The following is an 18,470-nucleotide window of genomic DNA, read 5'->3' as shown; positions in this document are numbered from 1 at the left end:
TCAATTTCTTTATGAATCTTGAAAACAATATTATGTTGATTTTTAAAATTACTAGCAGTCAACCCTTTGATGTTCAAAATTATGGGCATTTCTAGAAACAAATAACCTATAGGTACTTTTTGTCCTCTATGCTTGGAAAAGAAAGGATATCCCACAATCAAGCCCTGAAGGCCACACAGCTGTCAATCAGCCATTATATCACCCTCAGCCACTCATCATCAGATGGGATGTGGAGGGGCCTGGAGTTACCACACCCCACTCCCATCCATTGTCGACATTTAGAGATTGGAACCACAGCCTATCAGTCAGGTAGCTCCTCAACTGGCATTGTGAGGCTGAGTGCACCACAGTCCAGTCCTCCCATCAAGAAAAATTGCTGGGAGTACTACGAACTGAACCTGGGCTCCCATATGGGATTCTGTCACACTGACCACTCAACTGGAGTGGTGGACCCTCTCTACCAACAGCACGGGTGACATTTCATGCAATGTTTCAATACAAACATGTAGTTCGTGCAAGATTAGTTCTCTGATGGGACTGTAGTTCAGTTTTATAATTACTGGTTCCTTACAGACAACTTTGCATCAACTATCCTCTATTTTGTCAGGAATCTATCAGTTGTAGCACCTTACTTCCACGATTAAGCTAATTGTAATGCTGTTGTGTAGTGCCGTGTCCCTTGCTACTAATAGGCATCTCTGGTGTGATTTTCTCAATTAAATGTAGAAACAAGGGCAATTTACAGTTTTATTATGTGCATGGTACTCATGTGACATTTTTTCCTATCAAAACCAGGGAAAACACATTTTACTTGTTAATTTGCTATTGTATGTTGTGTATGATTGGTTAATTATTTACTAATTAATAGAATGTCTCTGTGGTAGCTCACACAATTTAAATGCTTGTGTAGAGGAATATGACGTCACCTTCCTAGTTCTGGTAGGTAGATGTCGGTAAAAATCAGTGTACTGTTATGGTTGCAACTGCTAGAAACTTCAGAGAACTAACAGTTTTGGCATTATAGTAATGTGGTGATGTCTTGTTCTCCTGTGTGTATTTTAATTGAGAAATAAATTAATAGCATACAAGTAACACACCTAAATACAAACAATCTATAAAGCACTTTCAGAAACCTTTATTATTTTGTGAGCAATTTATATTATAGCTGCTGGTCCACCACGCCTGATGGTAGCATTGTTCAAGAGATCAAAACATACATAGTAACCTTGGACAAATCATTCCCACTCTCAAGTTCAGACACTCCCCAACAGCCTAATGCTTTTAGGAATCATTGTTGGAGCATTTTTCCTCGCAGAAGTCCCATGCATTCACCCCCTTTCTGATCAATTAGTATTTTTGTAATGTACAAGATTTCAACTATGATAACCACACATGCAGGTATTTTTAATGCAGTTAAAAATTTTGAAGAAATGAGCTCCAAATTGAGTCGCCCCCCTGTGGCTGCACCGTGACTGCCTTCCACCCGCTGTTGCAATTGCATCAGCCGTTACACCTGCACTGCGTTCACCATCAGGCCTGCAGTTGCGACACATCATGCTGTCGGTTGCACTGGCTCACTCCACATCATGTGCTGCTCGTGGCTGACACCCCATGCAGACCGCGGGTGATGCACTATCCACCACTACTGCGCTCCCAGTGTCGGGGGCTTCCTACCCCTCCAACACAGATCTATGTCTCCCAGTGCTGCATCGATGTGTGTTACCCGGCAGGTTTCCTAAGCTGCCTGCTATGCGAAAGGACAACCCTAAGACTTTGTTCACCTTGGTGGATCACCTACTGGATATCCACATGATTTTCGCCGACAACGCACAGTTCGTCTGCCTGTGAACCACCTCCATGCTCATCAAGACTTCATCAGCGATCTGCTCCTTTCACCACCTGCCTCGCCCAAGTATTTAATGGCGAAAACATTGCTCATCGAACGCCTTTCTCACCCACCAGCGAAGGCTCTCCACCACCTCATCCATGATGAGAATCTTGACGACCACACACCTTCACAGCTTTGGCAGTGCCTTTGTGCATTAATTGATGATCAAGCTGTACCAGATGCCGTGCTTTGGACTTTGTGGATGGTCAAACTTCCATTGGACCTACAACTTCACCTGTTATCTCATGTCATGGACCCTCTCGTGGTTCACCTATGCATGGCCAATCAGATCTACGTAGTCATTCATCACCGACACCGCCTGTCACGGATGACTTCTACGTCACCATCAGTTGGCATGCCTGCATGGCCTACAGGAGGTACGGACTGTGGCCTCCCAACAGCAGCTGACCATGCCCAAGCAGCAGCCTGAGCTGTCTCAGGCAACAACGCAGTCTGCTGCGTCCCTCTCCCATTCTACAATGCCTCACCTCCTACCTTACCCGCTATGATGGTACCACACCATTTACGGGGATGCCACCCACAGCTGCTGTGCGCCTTGTCTACATCTACATCTACATTTATACTCTGCAAGCCACCCAACGGTGTGTGGCGGATGGCACTTTACAAGCCACTGTCATTACCTCCCTTTTCTGTTCCAGTCGCGTATGGTTCGCGGGAAGAATGACTGTCTGAAAGCCTCCATGCGCGCTCGAATCTCTCTAATTTTACATTTGTGACCTCCTTCAGAGGTATAAGTAGGGGGAAGCAATATATTCGATACCTCATCCAGAAACGCACCCTACCGAAACCTGGACAGCAAGCTACACCGCGATGCAGAGCGCCTCTCTTGCAGAGTCTGCCACTTGAGTTTGCTAAACATCTCCGTAACGCTATCACGGTTACCAAATAACCCTGTGACGAAACGCGCCACTCTTCTTTAGATCTTCTCTATCTCCTCTGTCAACCTGATCTGGTACGGATCCCACACTGATGAGCAGTACTCAAGTATAGGTCGAACGAGTGTTTTGTAAGCCACCTCTTTTGTTGGTGGACTACATTTTCTAAGGACTCTCCCAATGAATCTCAACCTGGTACCCGCCTTACCAACAATTAATTTTATATGATCATTCCACTTCAAATCATTCCGTATGCATACTCCCAGATATTTTACAGAAGTAACTGCTATCAGTGTTTGTTCCGCTATCACATAATCATACAATAAAGGATCCTTTTTTCTATGTATTCGCAATACATTACATTTGTCTATGTTAAGGGTCAGTTGCCACTCCTTGCACCAAGTGCCTATCCGCTGCAGATCTTCCTGCATTTCGCTACAATTTTCTAATGCTGCAACTTCTCTGTATACTACAGCATCATCCGCGAAAAGCCACATGGAACTTCCGACACTAAAAGCAATGGTCCCATAACACTCCCCTGTGGCACACCAGAGGTTACTTTAACATCTGTAGACATCTCTCCATTGATAACAACATACAGCGTTCTGTTTGCTAAAAACTCTTCAATCCAGCCACACAGCTGGTCTGATATTCCGTAGGCTCTTACTTTGTTTATCAGGTGACAGTGCGGAACTGTATCGAACGCCTTCCGGAAGTCAAGGAAAATAGCATCTACCTGGGAGCCTGCATCTTATATTTTCTGGGTCTCATGAACAAATAAAGCGAGTTTGGTCTCACACGATCGTTGTTTCCGGAATCCATGTTGATTCCTCCAGAGTAGATTCTGGGTTTCCAAAAACGACACGATACTCGAGCAAAAAACATGTTCTAAAATTCTACAACAGATCGACGTCAGAGATATAGGTCTATAGTTTTGCGCATCTGCTCGACGACCCTTCTTGAAGACTGGGACTACCTGTGCTCTTTTCCAATCACTTGGAACCTTCTGTTTCTCTAGAGACTTGCGGTACATGACTATTAGAAGGGGGCAAGTTGTGCGTACCCAAATGATTCTGGCGGGCACGTTTATGTGCCACGTCCTGTCATGATTATCCACGGCACCTACTGTCCGATGCCGCACCACTTGCTCCAGCGGCACGATGTCTCTACGTCATGGACTTGTCATTGCACACTCACTTTCTCATCGACACCAGCACAACATCAGTGTTATTCTGGCCAAGCATGCAGACAACATGCTTTTTCCTGCTAACCCTCGCTTTGATCACTGTAAATCACTCTCCTATTGTGGTCCTTGGCTCCATCAAGATGTTTGCTTCACCTATCACCAGTCGCCTCCTTTCCTTGGACTTTCCACGTTGCCAATGTGGATGAACCTGTGATCAGGTTGGATTCCTGCACTATTATGAACTTTTGCCAGAACTGCAGCCCACCATGCTCCACCACGCACGTGATTCTACCATGCCGTGCTCGAATGAATTCAGCTCAACTCTGCTTTCTGCATACTTCGCTATGCTTTCCACATGTGTATCTCTGCTCGAGTGTATTACTGGATGACTCTCTGATTTATCAGATGTGTGTACACAAATCGACTTGCTCCCCACACATAATGAGCCATTTGACAACTGCATTGTTCGTGCCTCTGATGAATTATCACAAGCGCAGAGTATGATTCACAGCCTGTCCGCAGAGCCACAACGCATCGACCCATCACTCACATCTACTGCACCTTCGCACAACATTGTTCCTGTGTCGAGCTACCCTCTGCCACACCGCCATATTCGCACTGTCACAGGTGAATCTACAGGACGCTCATGTTCTTGTTTCACGGGTTCCCTTGCATCGCGTGGCTGCCATGCCATGCCCTCCGTCATTATCTGCTGCCGACACTCCACCTACTCTGTTCCAGTCCGGCAAGGTCAGTGACCATTGTCGCACCTGCGCCCCCTCCCCCCCCCCCCCCCCTACCCCCTGCCTGCCTCCCTTTGCAGGTATCGGCCATCAGCAATGGCACTTGTCATAGAATCTGCATCACGGACAGCCCACCTCTATGTTATAAAGCTAGACGTTTTAATGCTTCCAAACTTCTGCATGCGAAAGAAATTGTTCAGGATTTATTGGCTTCCATCATGCTCTGACCATTGGACAGCAACTGGTCTTCACCAACTCACCTTGTTCCTAAGAAGGGCGGCTCCTTATGCATGTGCAGGGACTACAGGTCCCTTAATGCTCGAACAATTATCGATAACTATTCCATTCTTAACTATCCCATTTCACGCAATTACTGCCTGGCTGGAAGTTATTCTCTGCCTTAGAGTGTTCGAAGGCGTATCACCAAATTCCCATGCACCTGCTGGATATTCCAAAGACAGCCATCATCACACCCTTCAGTCTATCTGAATACTGTTACATGCCTTACGGCTCGAAAAATGCTGTGCAGACATGGCAATGGTTCATTCATTCCCTTTTTCTGCCTCTGCCTTTCGATTTTGCTTGTTTGGATGACATTCTGATTTTTTCCTTGTCTGCTGAGTAGCACCAGTCTCTCCTTGATATAGTTTGTTTGGCTGTCACAGCCAAAAGTGTGGTGATCAACCACGATAAATTTTAACTCCGTTCTAGGCTGTACTGTCTCGGCCAACGGCCTCCAACCAACGGATTCTCATGTTGAAACCATTCTCACACTGCCTCTTCCTCAAGATTATGCTCATCTCCATTGTTTTCTGGACATGGTAAAGTTTTATTGACACCATATCCCTCAGGCTGCCTCTGTCCAATCAGCGCTTACTGATGCCCTCTACAATAAAAATACCTTGGGGAAACGAAAGTTGGACTGGACTAAACACATGCTTGATGCATTTGATAATCTGAAAACTGCCATTGCAAAAGCCATCAATCTCGCCCACCCTGATCCTGAGGCCCATGTTTCTATTACAACTGATGCAAGAGAGTCAGTTGTGTGTGCTGTTTTACAACAGGACACTGCCAGCTCCACCCAGATGCTCTGCTTCTTTAAAAAAAGACTAACCAGGAGTCAATGTAACTGGTTTGCTTTCGACCGTGAGCTTCTCGTGGTTTATGAGGCAATCAAATACTTCCAGAGCGATGTGGAGGGGCACCATTTCATTATTTACTCGGACCACAAACCTCTCCTGGACGTGATACGCAACCTGGCGAAGAACTTTTCGCTGTGACACTTCTGGAACATGGACTATATTTGCCAACATTCCTTGATTGATTGTTACATCCATGGTGCAGAAAATGTTGTAGCTGACTATCTGTCTTGTGTCTCAGTGCTTACTGCATCCTTGAACTTAGATGACCTCAATTGACTCCAGACTGAAGACACTGATACACAGATATTAATTTCGGACAATGATTCTTTGCTCAATATCCAATCTCTTATCCTGCACGCATCAAAGACCCCTGTCCTTTGCAATGTTTGTACAGGCTCCCCCAGCTCTTCCATGCTTTACCCAACTTGGCCCACCTCGGAACGAGGGCAACGACGAGACTAGTCACTGAACGTTTCGTCTGGCCTGGGATGCGACATGATTGCTGCACCTGGACCCACACATGTGTCCCCTGCCAACATAGTAAAGTAGACACACACAGCCTCCTTTAGGCCATTTTGACATCCCAATGGATCACCTTGGGCACATTGATGTGGTCAGTCCTCTGCCCCCTTGTGAGGGGTACAAATACATATTATCTATGATCGTCCACATAACCCATTGGGTTGAGGCAGTTCCTCTTGTCAACATAACAGCAGAGACCATAGCTTGCGCTTTCTTATCCATGTGGGTCATGAGGCTGCACTCTTTCACTCACTACTGATCAGAGATGACAATTTGAGTCTATACATTTTACTCGACTGTGCAATTCCACAATATGGCCTATCACCCACCAGTGAACGGCCTTGTTGAGTGATGGCATCGAACTAAGAGCTGCACTCATGTGCCACAGTGGGCCTTGGTCCAAGGCACTCCCTTGGGTCTTACTCGGGATCCGTTCCACCCACAAGGAGGACCTGAAAGCTTTGCTGGCGGAGATCCTATATGGAGAGCCCCTCCTTCTGTCAGCAAATTTGTGATGGACACAGCACTGACACCTCGCTCGCCTATGACCACCCCTGCCCCACCCTCACACCAAGCTGTCATTGTTTGTCCACAAAGACCTGGCATCGTGTGACTTCATGATGCTTCATGATGAGTCCATGTGTGTGGCCTTGCAACCACCTTACTCAGGCCTGCACCATGTCTTACATCATGGAGTGAATATTTTTGTAATACATCTCTATGGATGACCTAAAACAGTTTCTGTTAACTGCTTAAAACTGATGTGGTCCCCTCCAACCCGCATTCCAACACTTCTGATCTGCCTGCTATCACCACCACCACGCCTGTTGATGCCACCAATGTGACCCTGAGTGACGTTCCTCTGCCTACACAGCAGCCCAACGCACGTGACCCTGTCGGCATGGTTTCTGAGACACCCACTTCTTGCAATGGACGCTGCCTTCAACCACCGCTTTGGGGTGCTCTGTCGCACCTCTGGTGTAAAGCGTCATATCTTTGGACTCTTTGTCTATGCTTACTCGGTGCGCTACATTTGTACAGCCATGTTGTATTCACTTTCTTATGTGTTTAAGTAAATGTATATTTGACATCTAAAGTGTGTTATTACTGCTCTACAACATGTAAAATCCACAAAGTGATTTACAGAACAACTTGAATTACCAAGTGCTAGATAGTACCTGACTTTAAATTCTTCAGTGTTTACTGGTGTCTATCACAATTACTTTGAGGTATCAAGTATACCAAAAGACAAGATTTCTTTGATCGATCAGTGTATTTTTCATTGGACTAGACAAGTATTTGGATTTATCGAGACTGAAATTGGAAATCCAACTTGACACTTATTAAAAATAAGTAAAACTGCAATTTGGTACTACAAAATATGACAATAGGGTAAAATGCTTTTACAGTAGCAAATTTGGCAATAACCTCATAATGAAAAAAAAGATACATCTTGATATTGTCAAATTATGGGTCCCACGGACCTTAGGGAATTTGTCTTTTCTAATCTTTATTGCTTTTTGCTCTTAGGGTCACATTTACAGTGATTGCAGAATATTATTTTAGCTTAATGTATAATATGTGTGTGCCTAGATACTCTGTTATAGTGTACCTTGTTAACACTGTGGCAGTAATCAACCACCAGAATCAAATGTCAACGCAATTTGCTATCCTTGAACTACCAAAGTCTTTGACTATTTAAACTGGTGTCACCATTGTGGTTCCAAAGCACACAACTCATAATCTGAAGATTGCAGAATGTACTGCAAAAACTGGTCCTGTGCATTTGTACCCTGCCAATGGTCCAAGGTCGGCTGCTATGCATCCCTCTGTTGGGCTCATATGGCGTTCCTAAAGACAGATTCTGTCACATGCATCTCGACCTGGTCAGCCCGCTCCCCCCTTCAGAGGGTTTTGGATACATTCTATCTATCATCAAGTGCATTAGTTGATGAGTCAAAGCTATTCCTATCACGGGTCTAACAGCCAGCTCTCACGCACGGGTCTTTATTGCCTCCTGCATCGCAGTTCAGCTGTCTGTCTTTGGTCACAATGGACCAGGGATGATAATTTAAGGTTGTTCTTTTTTCCAAGCTGTCTGACCTATGAGATGCAAACAAAGTATGTACAACAGCTCAATACCTGCAGAACATCTGGTTGGTCAAGCATTGGCGCCACACTTTAAAAACCGTGCTGATGTGCCACAACACATCTTGGTGAGAGGCTATCCCCTGGTTCCTACTTGACATCTGTACAGTCTACAAAGAGGATTCAAAAGTCTACTTAGCAGACTTATTGTATGGAGAACCTCTTGTCCTTCAGCTCAATTAGTCAAGGACTCCAACCATCCCACACAATCCAAATTTCTGATGTTGGTAGAATGCATCAGAAACTTTGCCACATTAGCAACTACATGATGTTGCAAGATGACATGATGTGACCTGCACTGCAATCCCACCCCCCAAATCAGGCCCGCACAAAGTACTACACAGCTCACCGTGCCGCAGACCTTTAGTGTTCTACTCCATGGCAAAAGACAAAAAGTGTCTGTCTCCTTCTCAAGCCAACTTGTTGGCAGCTTGACGGCAACATTGCAAACTTGGAGGACAACTCCCCCCATTCCCACCTCTATGCTTCTGCACGGCCCCATGCTCCCAGCACTCCTAATGAGCCATCTTGCACATCGACATGTTGCCCTTTTCTGTCGAGTATCTCTCCTTGCAGCTACGTGATGACACACTGTTCATTCTGCACGCCATTCCATGCACACTGAATGAATTTATTGCCAACATCATGCTCCTCCATGCGTTTGTGATCCCTCCAGATGCAGAGGAGACAGCCATCACTGCCTTGATTGATGACAATGGCCAGCTTTCTATTCACGTGCCACTCATAGTGTACCCTGCTCTCACATTGCTGGGCCACTCGATCCTGGTTTCGGCCACTCACTCTGCTGACTGACGTGGCAACACGACTTCATCATTAACAGGACCTGCATCCAAGGGCCTTCTTTCCCCCATGGGGACATCTCAGATGACCACAGACTGACCACCACACCAACCTACATCTCTATCTCTCCTCATGCTCTGCACTGAGGGGGCGGGGGGGGGGGGGGGGGGGCACAGAGCTGCCATTGCTGCTTTGTTCTTCAGTCTTACTTCGGCACTTGTATCATGATGGCATGTTGTGTACAGCAAGTACAGATTTTATGTACAAAGTGGTGTTCAGTTTCTTAAACAATGATTGTATGACATGTTTCCCATAACACTATAGCCCCCTTCTCCTCCTAACACTTCTTGGTCAAATTGATACACATTGCGTCTTATGTAACAGAGTGCAAAGTTCCACAAATTTGAAATTCAATTCTTATGTTAGTCCATTATGACTTATTTCACAGTTTCCTTCAATGGGAATAAAATAACTTGCGACTTGACAGCTCAGTACAGAGCAACTTAAAAGTAACATTGTTCCCAATCCACACAGTGGGTACCAGACAAAAGCTACTGACATTTATTATCATGTGGTACTGTCAACTGTTAATCGTATGGTCTACAGGGCCTGATTGTGGGGTATCCTTTTTTCTTAGCTTAGAGGATAAAACATACCTATAGGTTATTTCTTCTAATTTTGAGCATCAAAGGCTTGACTGCTACTGAGGAGTGATTCATTGGTTTAAAAAATAGACATAATATTGTTTACCCAACAAAAGCACTGGCAGGTCGATAGACACAAAAACAAACACAAACACACACACAAAATTCAACCTTTCGCAACCAACGGTTGCTTCATCAGGAAAGAGGGAAGGAGAGGTAAAGACGAAAGGATGTGGGTTTTAAGGGAGAGGGTAAGGAGTCATTCCAATCCCAGGAGCGGAAAGACTTACCTTAGGTGGAAAAAAGGACAGGTATACACTCGCACACATACACATATCCATCCGCACATACACAGACACAAGCAGACATTTGTAAAGGCAAAGAGTTTGGGCAGAGATGTCAGTCGAGGCGGAAGTACAGAGGCAAAGATGTTGTTGAAAGACAGGTGAGGTATGAGCGGCGGCAACTTGAAATTAGCGGAGGTTGAGGCCTTGCGGATAATGAGAAGAGAGGATATACTGAAGGGCAAGTTCCCATCTCCGGAGTTCTGACAGGGTAGTGTTAGTGGGAAGTATCCAGATAACCCGGACGGTGTAACACTGTGCCGAGATGTGCTGGCCATGCACCAAGGCATGTTTAGCCACAGGGTGATCCTCATTACCAACAAACACTGTCTGCCTGTGTCCATTCATGTGAATGGACAGTTTGTTGATGGTCATTCCCACATAGAAAGCTTCACAGTGTAGGCAGGTCAGTTGGTAAATCACATGGGTGCTTTCACACATGGCTCTGCCTTTGATCGTGTACACCTTCCGGGTTACAGGACTGGAGTAGGTGGTGGTGAGAGGGGGGGGGGGGGGAGGCAGAGGGTAGGGAATGTGGTTTGGGGATTTCATAGGGATGAACTAAGAGGTTACGAAGGTTAGATGGACGGCGGAAAGACACTCTTGGTGGAGTGGGGAGGATTTCGTGAAGGATGGATCTCATTACCCTCTCTTCTCGTTATCCGCCAGGCCTCAACCTAATTTCAAGTTGCCGCCGCTCATACCTCACCTGTCTTTCAACAACATCTTTGCCTCTGTACTTCCGCCTCGACTGACATCTCTGCCCAAACTCTTTGCCTTTACAAATGTCTGCTTGTGTCTGTGTACATGCGGATGGATATGTGTGTGTGTGTGTGTGTGTGTGTGTGTGCGTGAGTGTATACCTGTCCTTTTTTCCCCATAAGGTAAGTCTTTCCACTCCCGGGATTGGAATGACTCCATACCTTCTCCCTTAAAACCCCCATCCTTTCGTCTTTCCCCCTCCTTCCCTCTTTCCTGACGAAGCAACCGTTGGTTGCGAAAGCTTGAATTTTGTGTGTGTGTTTGTGTGTCTATTGACCTGCCAGTGCTTTCGTTGGGTAAGCCACATCATCTTTGTTTTTAGATATATTTTTCCCACGTGGAAAGTTTCCCTCTATTATATACATAATATTGTTTGTAAGATTCACAGAGAAAGTGAGTGCCCCGGGTGCTGTGGTAGGATAAACCAGTTCACTACTGGCATTACTTGGCAATAACATCTCTCATTCTGTGATCTCATCATAAACTGAAGTCTCAAGTTGTTTTTGTTACATCAGAGAGAGACTTATAAGCATTCAACAATACTGAATTTTGAAATGAAGGAAGTCAGATTTCACTTTAGCACTTCATCCATAAAATTCAGATGTTTAGTATCTAACAAAGCCCTGAAATTTCAGCAATATTTCTGTAGGTAGCTACCAAAGTTAATTTGGACACACAATGATAAAATTTTTGTGCTCTCAAGTGAAACTGGAACAAAGAGAGATGTCATAATGTAGACTAAAAAGTTTATTTATTTATTTGCTTATTTCTATTTTGTTTTAGATCACAAGAACAACTGCAATCATCACTGGCAAACTGTGGCCAAGAGCAAAGTAGACCACCCTGCACAACAACATGCAGCTGAACATAGCATGCTTGATTTCAATGGATGCTTCACAACCCAGGACATCCGGATCCTCCGTTCCACCAGCACCTTTTCTGAACTGTGCAAGTGGGAGTTATCCTTATAACACATTCTGCGCTCCCATAATTATCATGGCCTCACCCTACAGTAACCTACTGTCCCGACACCCTCCACTCAACAGTTTCCATCCCCTTTGTCCCATCACCTCTTCCTGTTCATGTACCCTCACCTTCACTATATACCACCCTCTGACAAGGCACACGCCTGTTTTTCACCTTCTGTGCTCCTCTCATTTGGCTCTTGAGGAAGAAAGGACTGCCATACTTCCACAGATATCCAAACTTCTAATTGAAGTTGTCCCCACCAGTGTTCAACCCATTGTAGAGGTAAAGGGCAAACACAACTCATATTAATGACAAATAATAGGAGTCTGGATACTTTTGAACAGATAGTGTAAATTATGATGGCCTTAAACAATTGCAGCTTAAAATCATTCAAAATGTTTATTCATAATATTATATAGCAATTTTAATTATATTTCATATTTGTTTCCAGATGCATGTTAAAGGTGAATGTGAATTGGGCTATAAAATAATGAAAAGGAAGCACATAGGTAATAATTGCACTGAATGGAGCTGTTATCCAGTAATGATTGTGTTTGCATTCACATTCCTATGTGCCACAAGTTCATCTTTGATTAATTCATATACACCATAGTTAATAAAAAGAAAAAAGCAAATAATTTAATCAAGTCACTGACACAAAATAATAACACAAATACTGCTGGTTTTCAACAAAGAGAAAATGTTCCAAAAATGAACAGAAGACAAAATACTTATGTGAAGTTGCTTCCTAATGAAACATGACAAACAACAGTAGTTAGTTTCTTAGTTTACATCAGAGTTTTGGACGCAGAAAGAAACATTCAGAAATAATAAGGATATGTTTTCTAATAATGTCTCTTAATTCAGAAAACATGTTATTGAACAATCTGGCAGCATTTGTCAGCAAACATGTTTTACAAATACAGAGTCCCTGGAAAAATTTATCATCTATTTAGAAATGGCCACAGTTAATGTACATATTTGCAATGAAACCTCGACAAAGCAGGCATTTGAATTTTAGGTATGCAATTGGTAAGTATTTTATTACATAGTAGTGACTAACAAATTGGTATCATAATGGGAAAGCACATTTTTTGGAAATGCGTTCATAAGAGCAAGAAAGAAGAAAATGCTATTTAAGTGCAAATACAGCATATCAGTTTATATGTTCAGTGTTATAGTTCCCAATCACAGCAAAACATAGAAGCAAAAGTGTTTAAAGATAGATTAAGTTTAATAATAAAGACCCTCCCCCCACATCGAAGAACTTTATTGCTGCTTCAAAACATAGATTTACCAAATAATTTAGAAAATTAATGTACCTCTGAAAGGGAAGCAGGAACATACAGCACCCAAGAACAGTGAAAATAAAGACAGACGATCAAGATATATTGTACACTTAATAATAGATATAATACTATTAAAATGTTAATTCCACTTGGGAAAATGGAAGAGAAGAAAGAAGAAGAACAAAAGGTGTAGGGGGATGGGGTGGGCGGTGGGGGGCTGGGGGTGGGAGGAACCAGATGGCCTAAGCTATTTGCCATTTGGGATACGCACTGCTTCTGACATCTTTGCTTCCACTGTGTACCTGTGATGACTGTCCTTCTATTCAGGAGACTTCCGCTGCAAATAAATCTCTGTCCAATGTCCGTCACTCTGAATAAAGCTGCAATCCATGGCCATTCTCCTCTTGGAGTATATTCTCCATTCAGAACAAGTTCAACAGGAACTATGGCCCTTCCACAACTGACTGATCCTGCAAGCATTACAATTTTTAACAATTTTAAGTTGTATTTGGTTAAAATTATTGTATCTTGTGGCAACATCAAATTAAGAAAAATTCTTTATTTTATGGTCCAAGTATTATCTGGCAACAGGGAAGCTTGCATTTAATTAATTTTACTGGTATTATATTGCTGATATAAAATAAAAATATAAATGAAAAGTGGGGATGAATCTAAAAATTTAAGTTTAAAGTCATTTCCTTACAATCAGTAAAACTGAATAATCTAAAGTGGGCTGACAGGACATTTATACAGTCAATCAGAGCAACTCTTGTGCAGCAAGAACCACTATGCAGCTGTAGTGAGAACCATTATGCAGTTCTAGAATTAATATTCTATCCTGCAGCAGTATGTACACCATTGTGAAATGATGCAAGATACCCTCAAATATGTACCCTTGACTTATCAGGCAATGATGAGACAATCAATCAGACAACTCGTGAACTACCTCAGATATGCCCACTGCTAGTACCTCTTTCTTATCTTCCATACTTGACAGAAGCCATACTCACTTTATGAAGTAGCTAAGCCATTCTCCACACCATCCTTTTTTCCAGGACTGCTATTCCAGAAAGGCTTGTACAGCATCGTTTGAGAAATTTAAAACAGATGAGAGGTACTGGCAGATGGAAGTTATGAGGTGGTAATGAACCATACATGTCCATGTTACTAAGCAAGACCATCAACTCAGCACGAGACCCAGTCCCAGTGTAGTATGGGGCTTTAATCAGTTAGGAAACTTTATTAAGGAACTAATCACTAATTTTTATTAAAAAAAATCATCTCCTTCTTTCCACTTGTGCCAACTGCAGTTTTAAAATTCTTGCAGCCCATCTGGTTTTTTTTTATGCACACCTTAAATAGCTCACTGGTAAGTATACAATTTTGCTTTTTCACCAGATATTATTTATGTTGTCGTTCCACTCTTTGGACTCATCTATCCAACATGAATCTTTTCATTTCTCTGAACTTTGTCTCCCTCTAAATTCCTTGATGTCTCAGAATGTATCTTATCAGCTGAGCCCATTTTTTAGTTACAATGTGACGAATTTTGCTCCCCAGTTCAATTCAATACCTCTTCATTAGTTACGTTATCCAATCTATCCATCTAATCTTATGTAGCAGCATGTTTTGAAAACTCATTCTCTTTTTGTCTGAATTACTTGTTGTCCATGAATCACTTACAAATGAAATAATAATTATAGTGTGTATGCACAGCAGCATATGGATATTAAGGATGAAAATACAGGCATGATAAAGTGCTCCATTGATAAACTATGCACATGAACTAAATATTAGAATTGTACAACCAGGGCTTGAAATTGTATAGTTACCTATTTTTTCATCTGTTTGTTGATACATTATTAAAAGATTTTTTTGAGCCACAGCAACTGGTTTACATTCTCACCTATGTCACGAGATGGCACAGTAGAGGCTGTAGGTGGATTTTTGATGAGTAAAGAAGCATTGTCTCCAGAAGATTGTGTCATCACTTCTGGAGATGGCCTGTTCCCAGAGTCCTTGCCAGGTGATAAGGGTGCTACATCTGCAGATAGAGTGTGCTCCACCCTTATGGTTGTCACAGTGTTTGCCGTAACTAAAAAGAAAATGCAGTTAGTACTAATATTAGGCATAATGACATTAATAGTCTACCTGTTGTCATTCGTTTTCCTACTGATTACTGTACGCAGTGACATTTGCATGTCTTAAGGGTTCCGATAGCTGAAAATGTTTAAAATGAGCTACAATGGGGCAAACATAGTAACTTAATTTAAAGGATGCCATGCTATGAACATTAACTTACTGGTGATTTTTTATATTATCATTTATAACCCAGTATCATCAAAAGAAACAACGAAAGATGAAATAGCATCAGTCTTAGCTCAAGCCACCCTCAGAGTCAATTAACTGAATAATTCCAAAGTAACAACAAAGAAAACTTGCATAGTAGCTTTTATTAAATTTTAAATATGGAGCATTGTCAAAGATAAATCAGTATCTTGCACATAACAAATTATGAAGCCAATGTGTCTCCAGAAGTAACCAGATTGTAATTTTATTTGTCTTAGTTTTTAACTGCTAATCAGAGCTTTAAAATTTGTTTTGAGTGCTGCTTTTGCTATTGATTACCACTTGAAGAGTGAATGTAACAGCTGAACAGTTCTTTTCATTCAAAGAGCTCACATTGTGGTCAGCAAAGTTTTATGTTAGAAGTTGCTGCAGGGGGTTGGAATGCAGTAACATGAGAAGCTGGATTTGCTGTAATTTTTTAAATTACTTGTAAGTAGACGGTTTGAAAACTAATGTACGTTGATGGTACAATCTTAATAACCAAGGGCACAAAAACGTACCAAACCAATGTCAAACATATCCAGATGCTTAGTCACCTGTGAATGCAGTTATATACACACCCTGCTGCAAGCTTCTGCATATTTTGCATGGGCATGACCTCCAACCGTCTGTCTGCTGAAATTATGGGCACCACCAAATTGTGACAAAGAACAGAGTTGACCACCTAGTGGTAAAACACACTGATGAGGGCAATACATACAGTTTCAATGGCCATTCTTCACAACCTGTGCTACCTCTATTCTTTCCAAATCATTAAAAAAAATCTTCACCTTCATAAGCATGTCAAATTTGTCAGTTTGGAGACTACATCAGTATCTTACACATGTGTTTTATAGAATATCCTTCTGTGCAATTGTAGCATAGGGTGTCTATGGAGCAGGGTTTGGACAAGGCATTGTGGAGATGTCAACTTATTTTAACAAAAATAACATTTACTAAACAACAATTTCTTTAATAAATTACAAAAACAGAAAGTAACAAAAAGAAACTTTTAAGTTTTTGCCCAACTATAGTTCTTCAGAAATTGGGCACAAGAGTAACACAAATATAATCCCTTCCAGCACAATCATAAAACAAATCAATATTGAATGTCTCCCCAAATGACACCATAAGGGGGAGTAGCAAGAACAATTAGTAAATAACAATACCCAGCCTCTTGGCCCCCAATTATCTCTCAATCAGACTAAGAAAATACAAACAGTAAAAACAACCTTATACCCTAACTTTTCACAATATGGCAGTCATTTACATACAATAAAATCTATCTCTACTAACCGATCCTCCATCATCTACTTGAAACTACTGGAATTACTGGCAAAGAGCTACAATTTTTCCTTTGCTAGAATAACGAAAAGGCACACAAATCTCAGCTCATAGCATAATAATCTCAATAGAAAATTTCACAGAGCTCTCATCTCGGCAAACTCTCACGCATCCACAGCATATGAAAAAATACAGTTTCAATGCATGATACAGTCACACAGCCTTGTCATGCGATATTTAACAACCATGAACTGTTACACTCAAGGCACAATCCTATCTCTGCTGAGTGTACATTGTACTCAACTCACACAGCTCTGGCTTTCATCAGAAGAAAAAAAAAATCATTACCAGCCACTATTGTCCACTCCTTGTGCTCCTTTCTCTTGTAGCAACTGAAGGTCTTGTTGGCATATCTTGCTGAAGTTGCTGTCCTCTCTTGGTACCAGGAAAGACTGACTGTCCTCTCGATTTGCTGTGTTTATACTGCTTAGCCATGCCCCATGCCGAACATCAGTCAGTCCAATATCGTGGCTCCACGACTCATCAGCTGGGAACCCTTCGCTGTTGACTGGCTGCCAGTTCCAGCTGGAGCTCTCTGTGACAACTTATTCCTCCTATGCCCCATCCAAAAGTGTCAGGCCACTGCCCAATACCAGGCCTGGTGCCGCCCCCTAGACTCATTTGCCACTTGCCACTGTAACACCTACAGCACCTCTCGGTGTTGAAAAAACAAAAATAGCTCGCTCCCAAATTAGCTCCCCTGTCCTTAAAATTCACAAAATGACTCAAGTCCCTCCACAAGTAGTAATGATGAAAAATAAATAAAAAATGAATAGTACAGAAAGCAAAAGAAAAGAAAAGGAAAATTTAATTATAAATTTTAGAAACATGGGAAGGCGGGAAAAACAGTAGAAAATATTAAAATATTAGTTATTCCAATATGTAAGAAAATCAATATTATAGTCATAGAACATAGGTCTGGGACACCAAAGATAGTGTTTATTAAAGTATAAATAGCCATACGTTGTAGTCTGTTCTAGTTCGGAAGTTATTTAGGACATACAGCTTTAGAAAACAAAAATTGGGACTTTATTAAATGGGGATCAAGAATAGATCATGACAAGATTGTTTTTGAGGATTGTCAATTTAAGACTTTAATTTGGACATTTATCAGAATAGATAAATGAGAAGATGAATAGTAATCTCTTTGCCTTTAATGTCAATTCATGTGATTATTTAAATGCTTTACTGAACTGAGAATTTTAACCGGATTCGGACTTTGAATTGTGATAGTGGAAAACTTTAACTTCATGCGACTAGTGATCATAGTTGATGACAGTTTCCGGATACTAAATAGGAATAATTTATTTACCAAAAGTGACAGGATATTAGCTAAAATCTCTGATGCTAGTGAGACATCTAATTAAAGAACTTCTTTGAATGAGATTGTATGAGTGAACCTATTTATTAATAATTCTTGTCAGTAAACTGATGTTGTTAATTTGAAATTTAATACAAGTC

General features: G+C 42.0%; 1 protein-coding gene across 2 annotated transcripts in view; it reads right to left on the bottom strand.

Annotated features, from left to right (window-relative positions):
- The window catches only part of LOC126283931 (serine protease gd-like), a 199,224-nt gene that overhangs the window by 51,137 nt on the left and 129,617 nt on the right, over nucleotides 1–18,470 (bottom strand). For both annotated transcript variants that reach the window (XM_049982317.1, XM_049982316.1), the window contains exons 4-5: nucleotides 15,244–15,432; nucleotides 13,640–13,807 (exon numbers count right to left, since the gene is read on the bottom strand). In XM_049982317.1, coding sequence (XP_049838274.1) covers nucleotides 13,640–13,807; nucleotides 15,244–15,432 — 357 coding nt within the window. The remainder of the gene's footprint in view (nucleotides 1–13,639; nucleotides 13,808–15,243; nucleotides 15,433–18,470) is intronic.

Source organism: Schistocerca gregaria, chromosome 8 (genome assembly GCF_023897955.1).
Source record: "Schistocerca gregaria isolate iqSchGreg1 chromosome 8, iqSchGreg1.2, whole genome shotgun sequence".
In the NCBI taxonomy this organism is placed as follows: Eukaryota; Metazoa; Arthropoda; class Insecta; order Orthoptera; family Acrididae; genus Schistocerca; species Schistocerca gregaria.
Note: the sequence above shows the minus strand (reverse complement) of the source record. Positions and strands in the feature narration are given on the sequence as shown.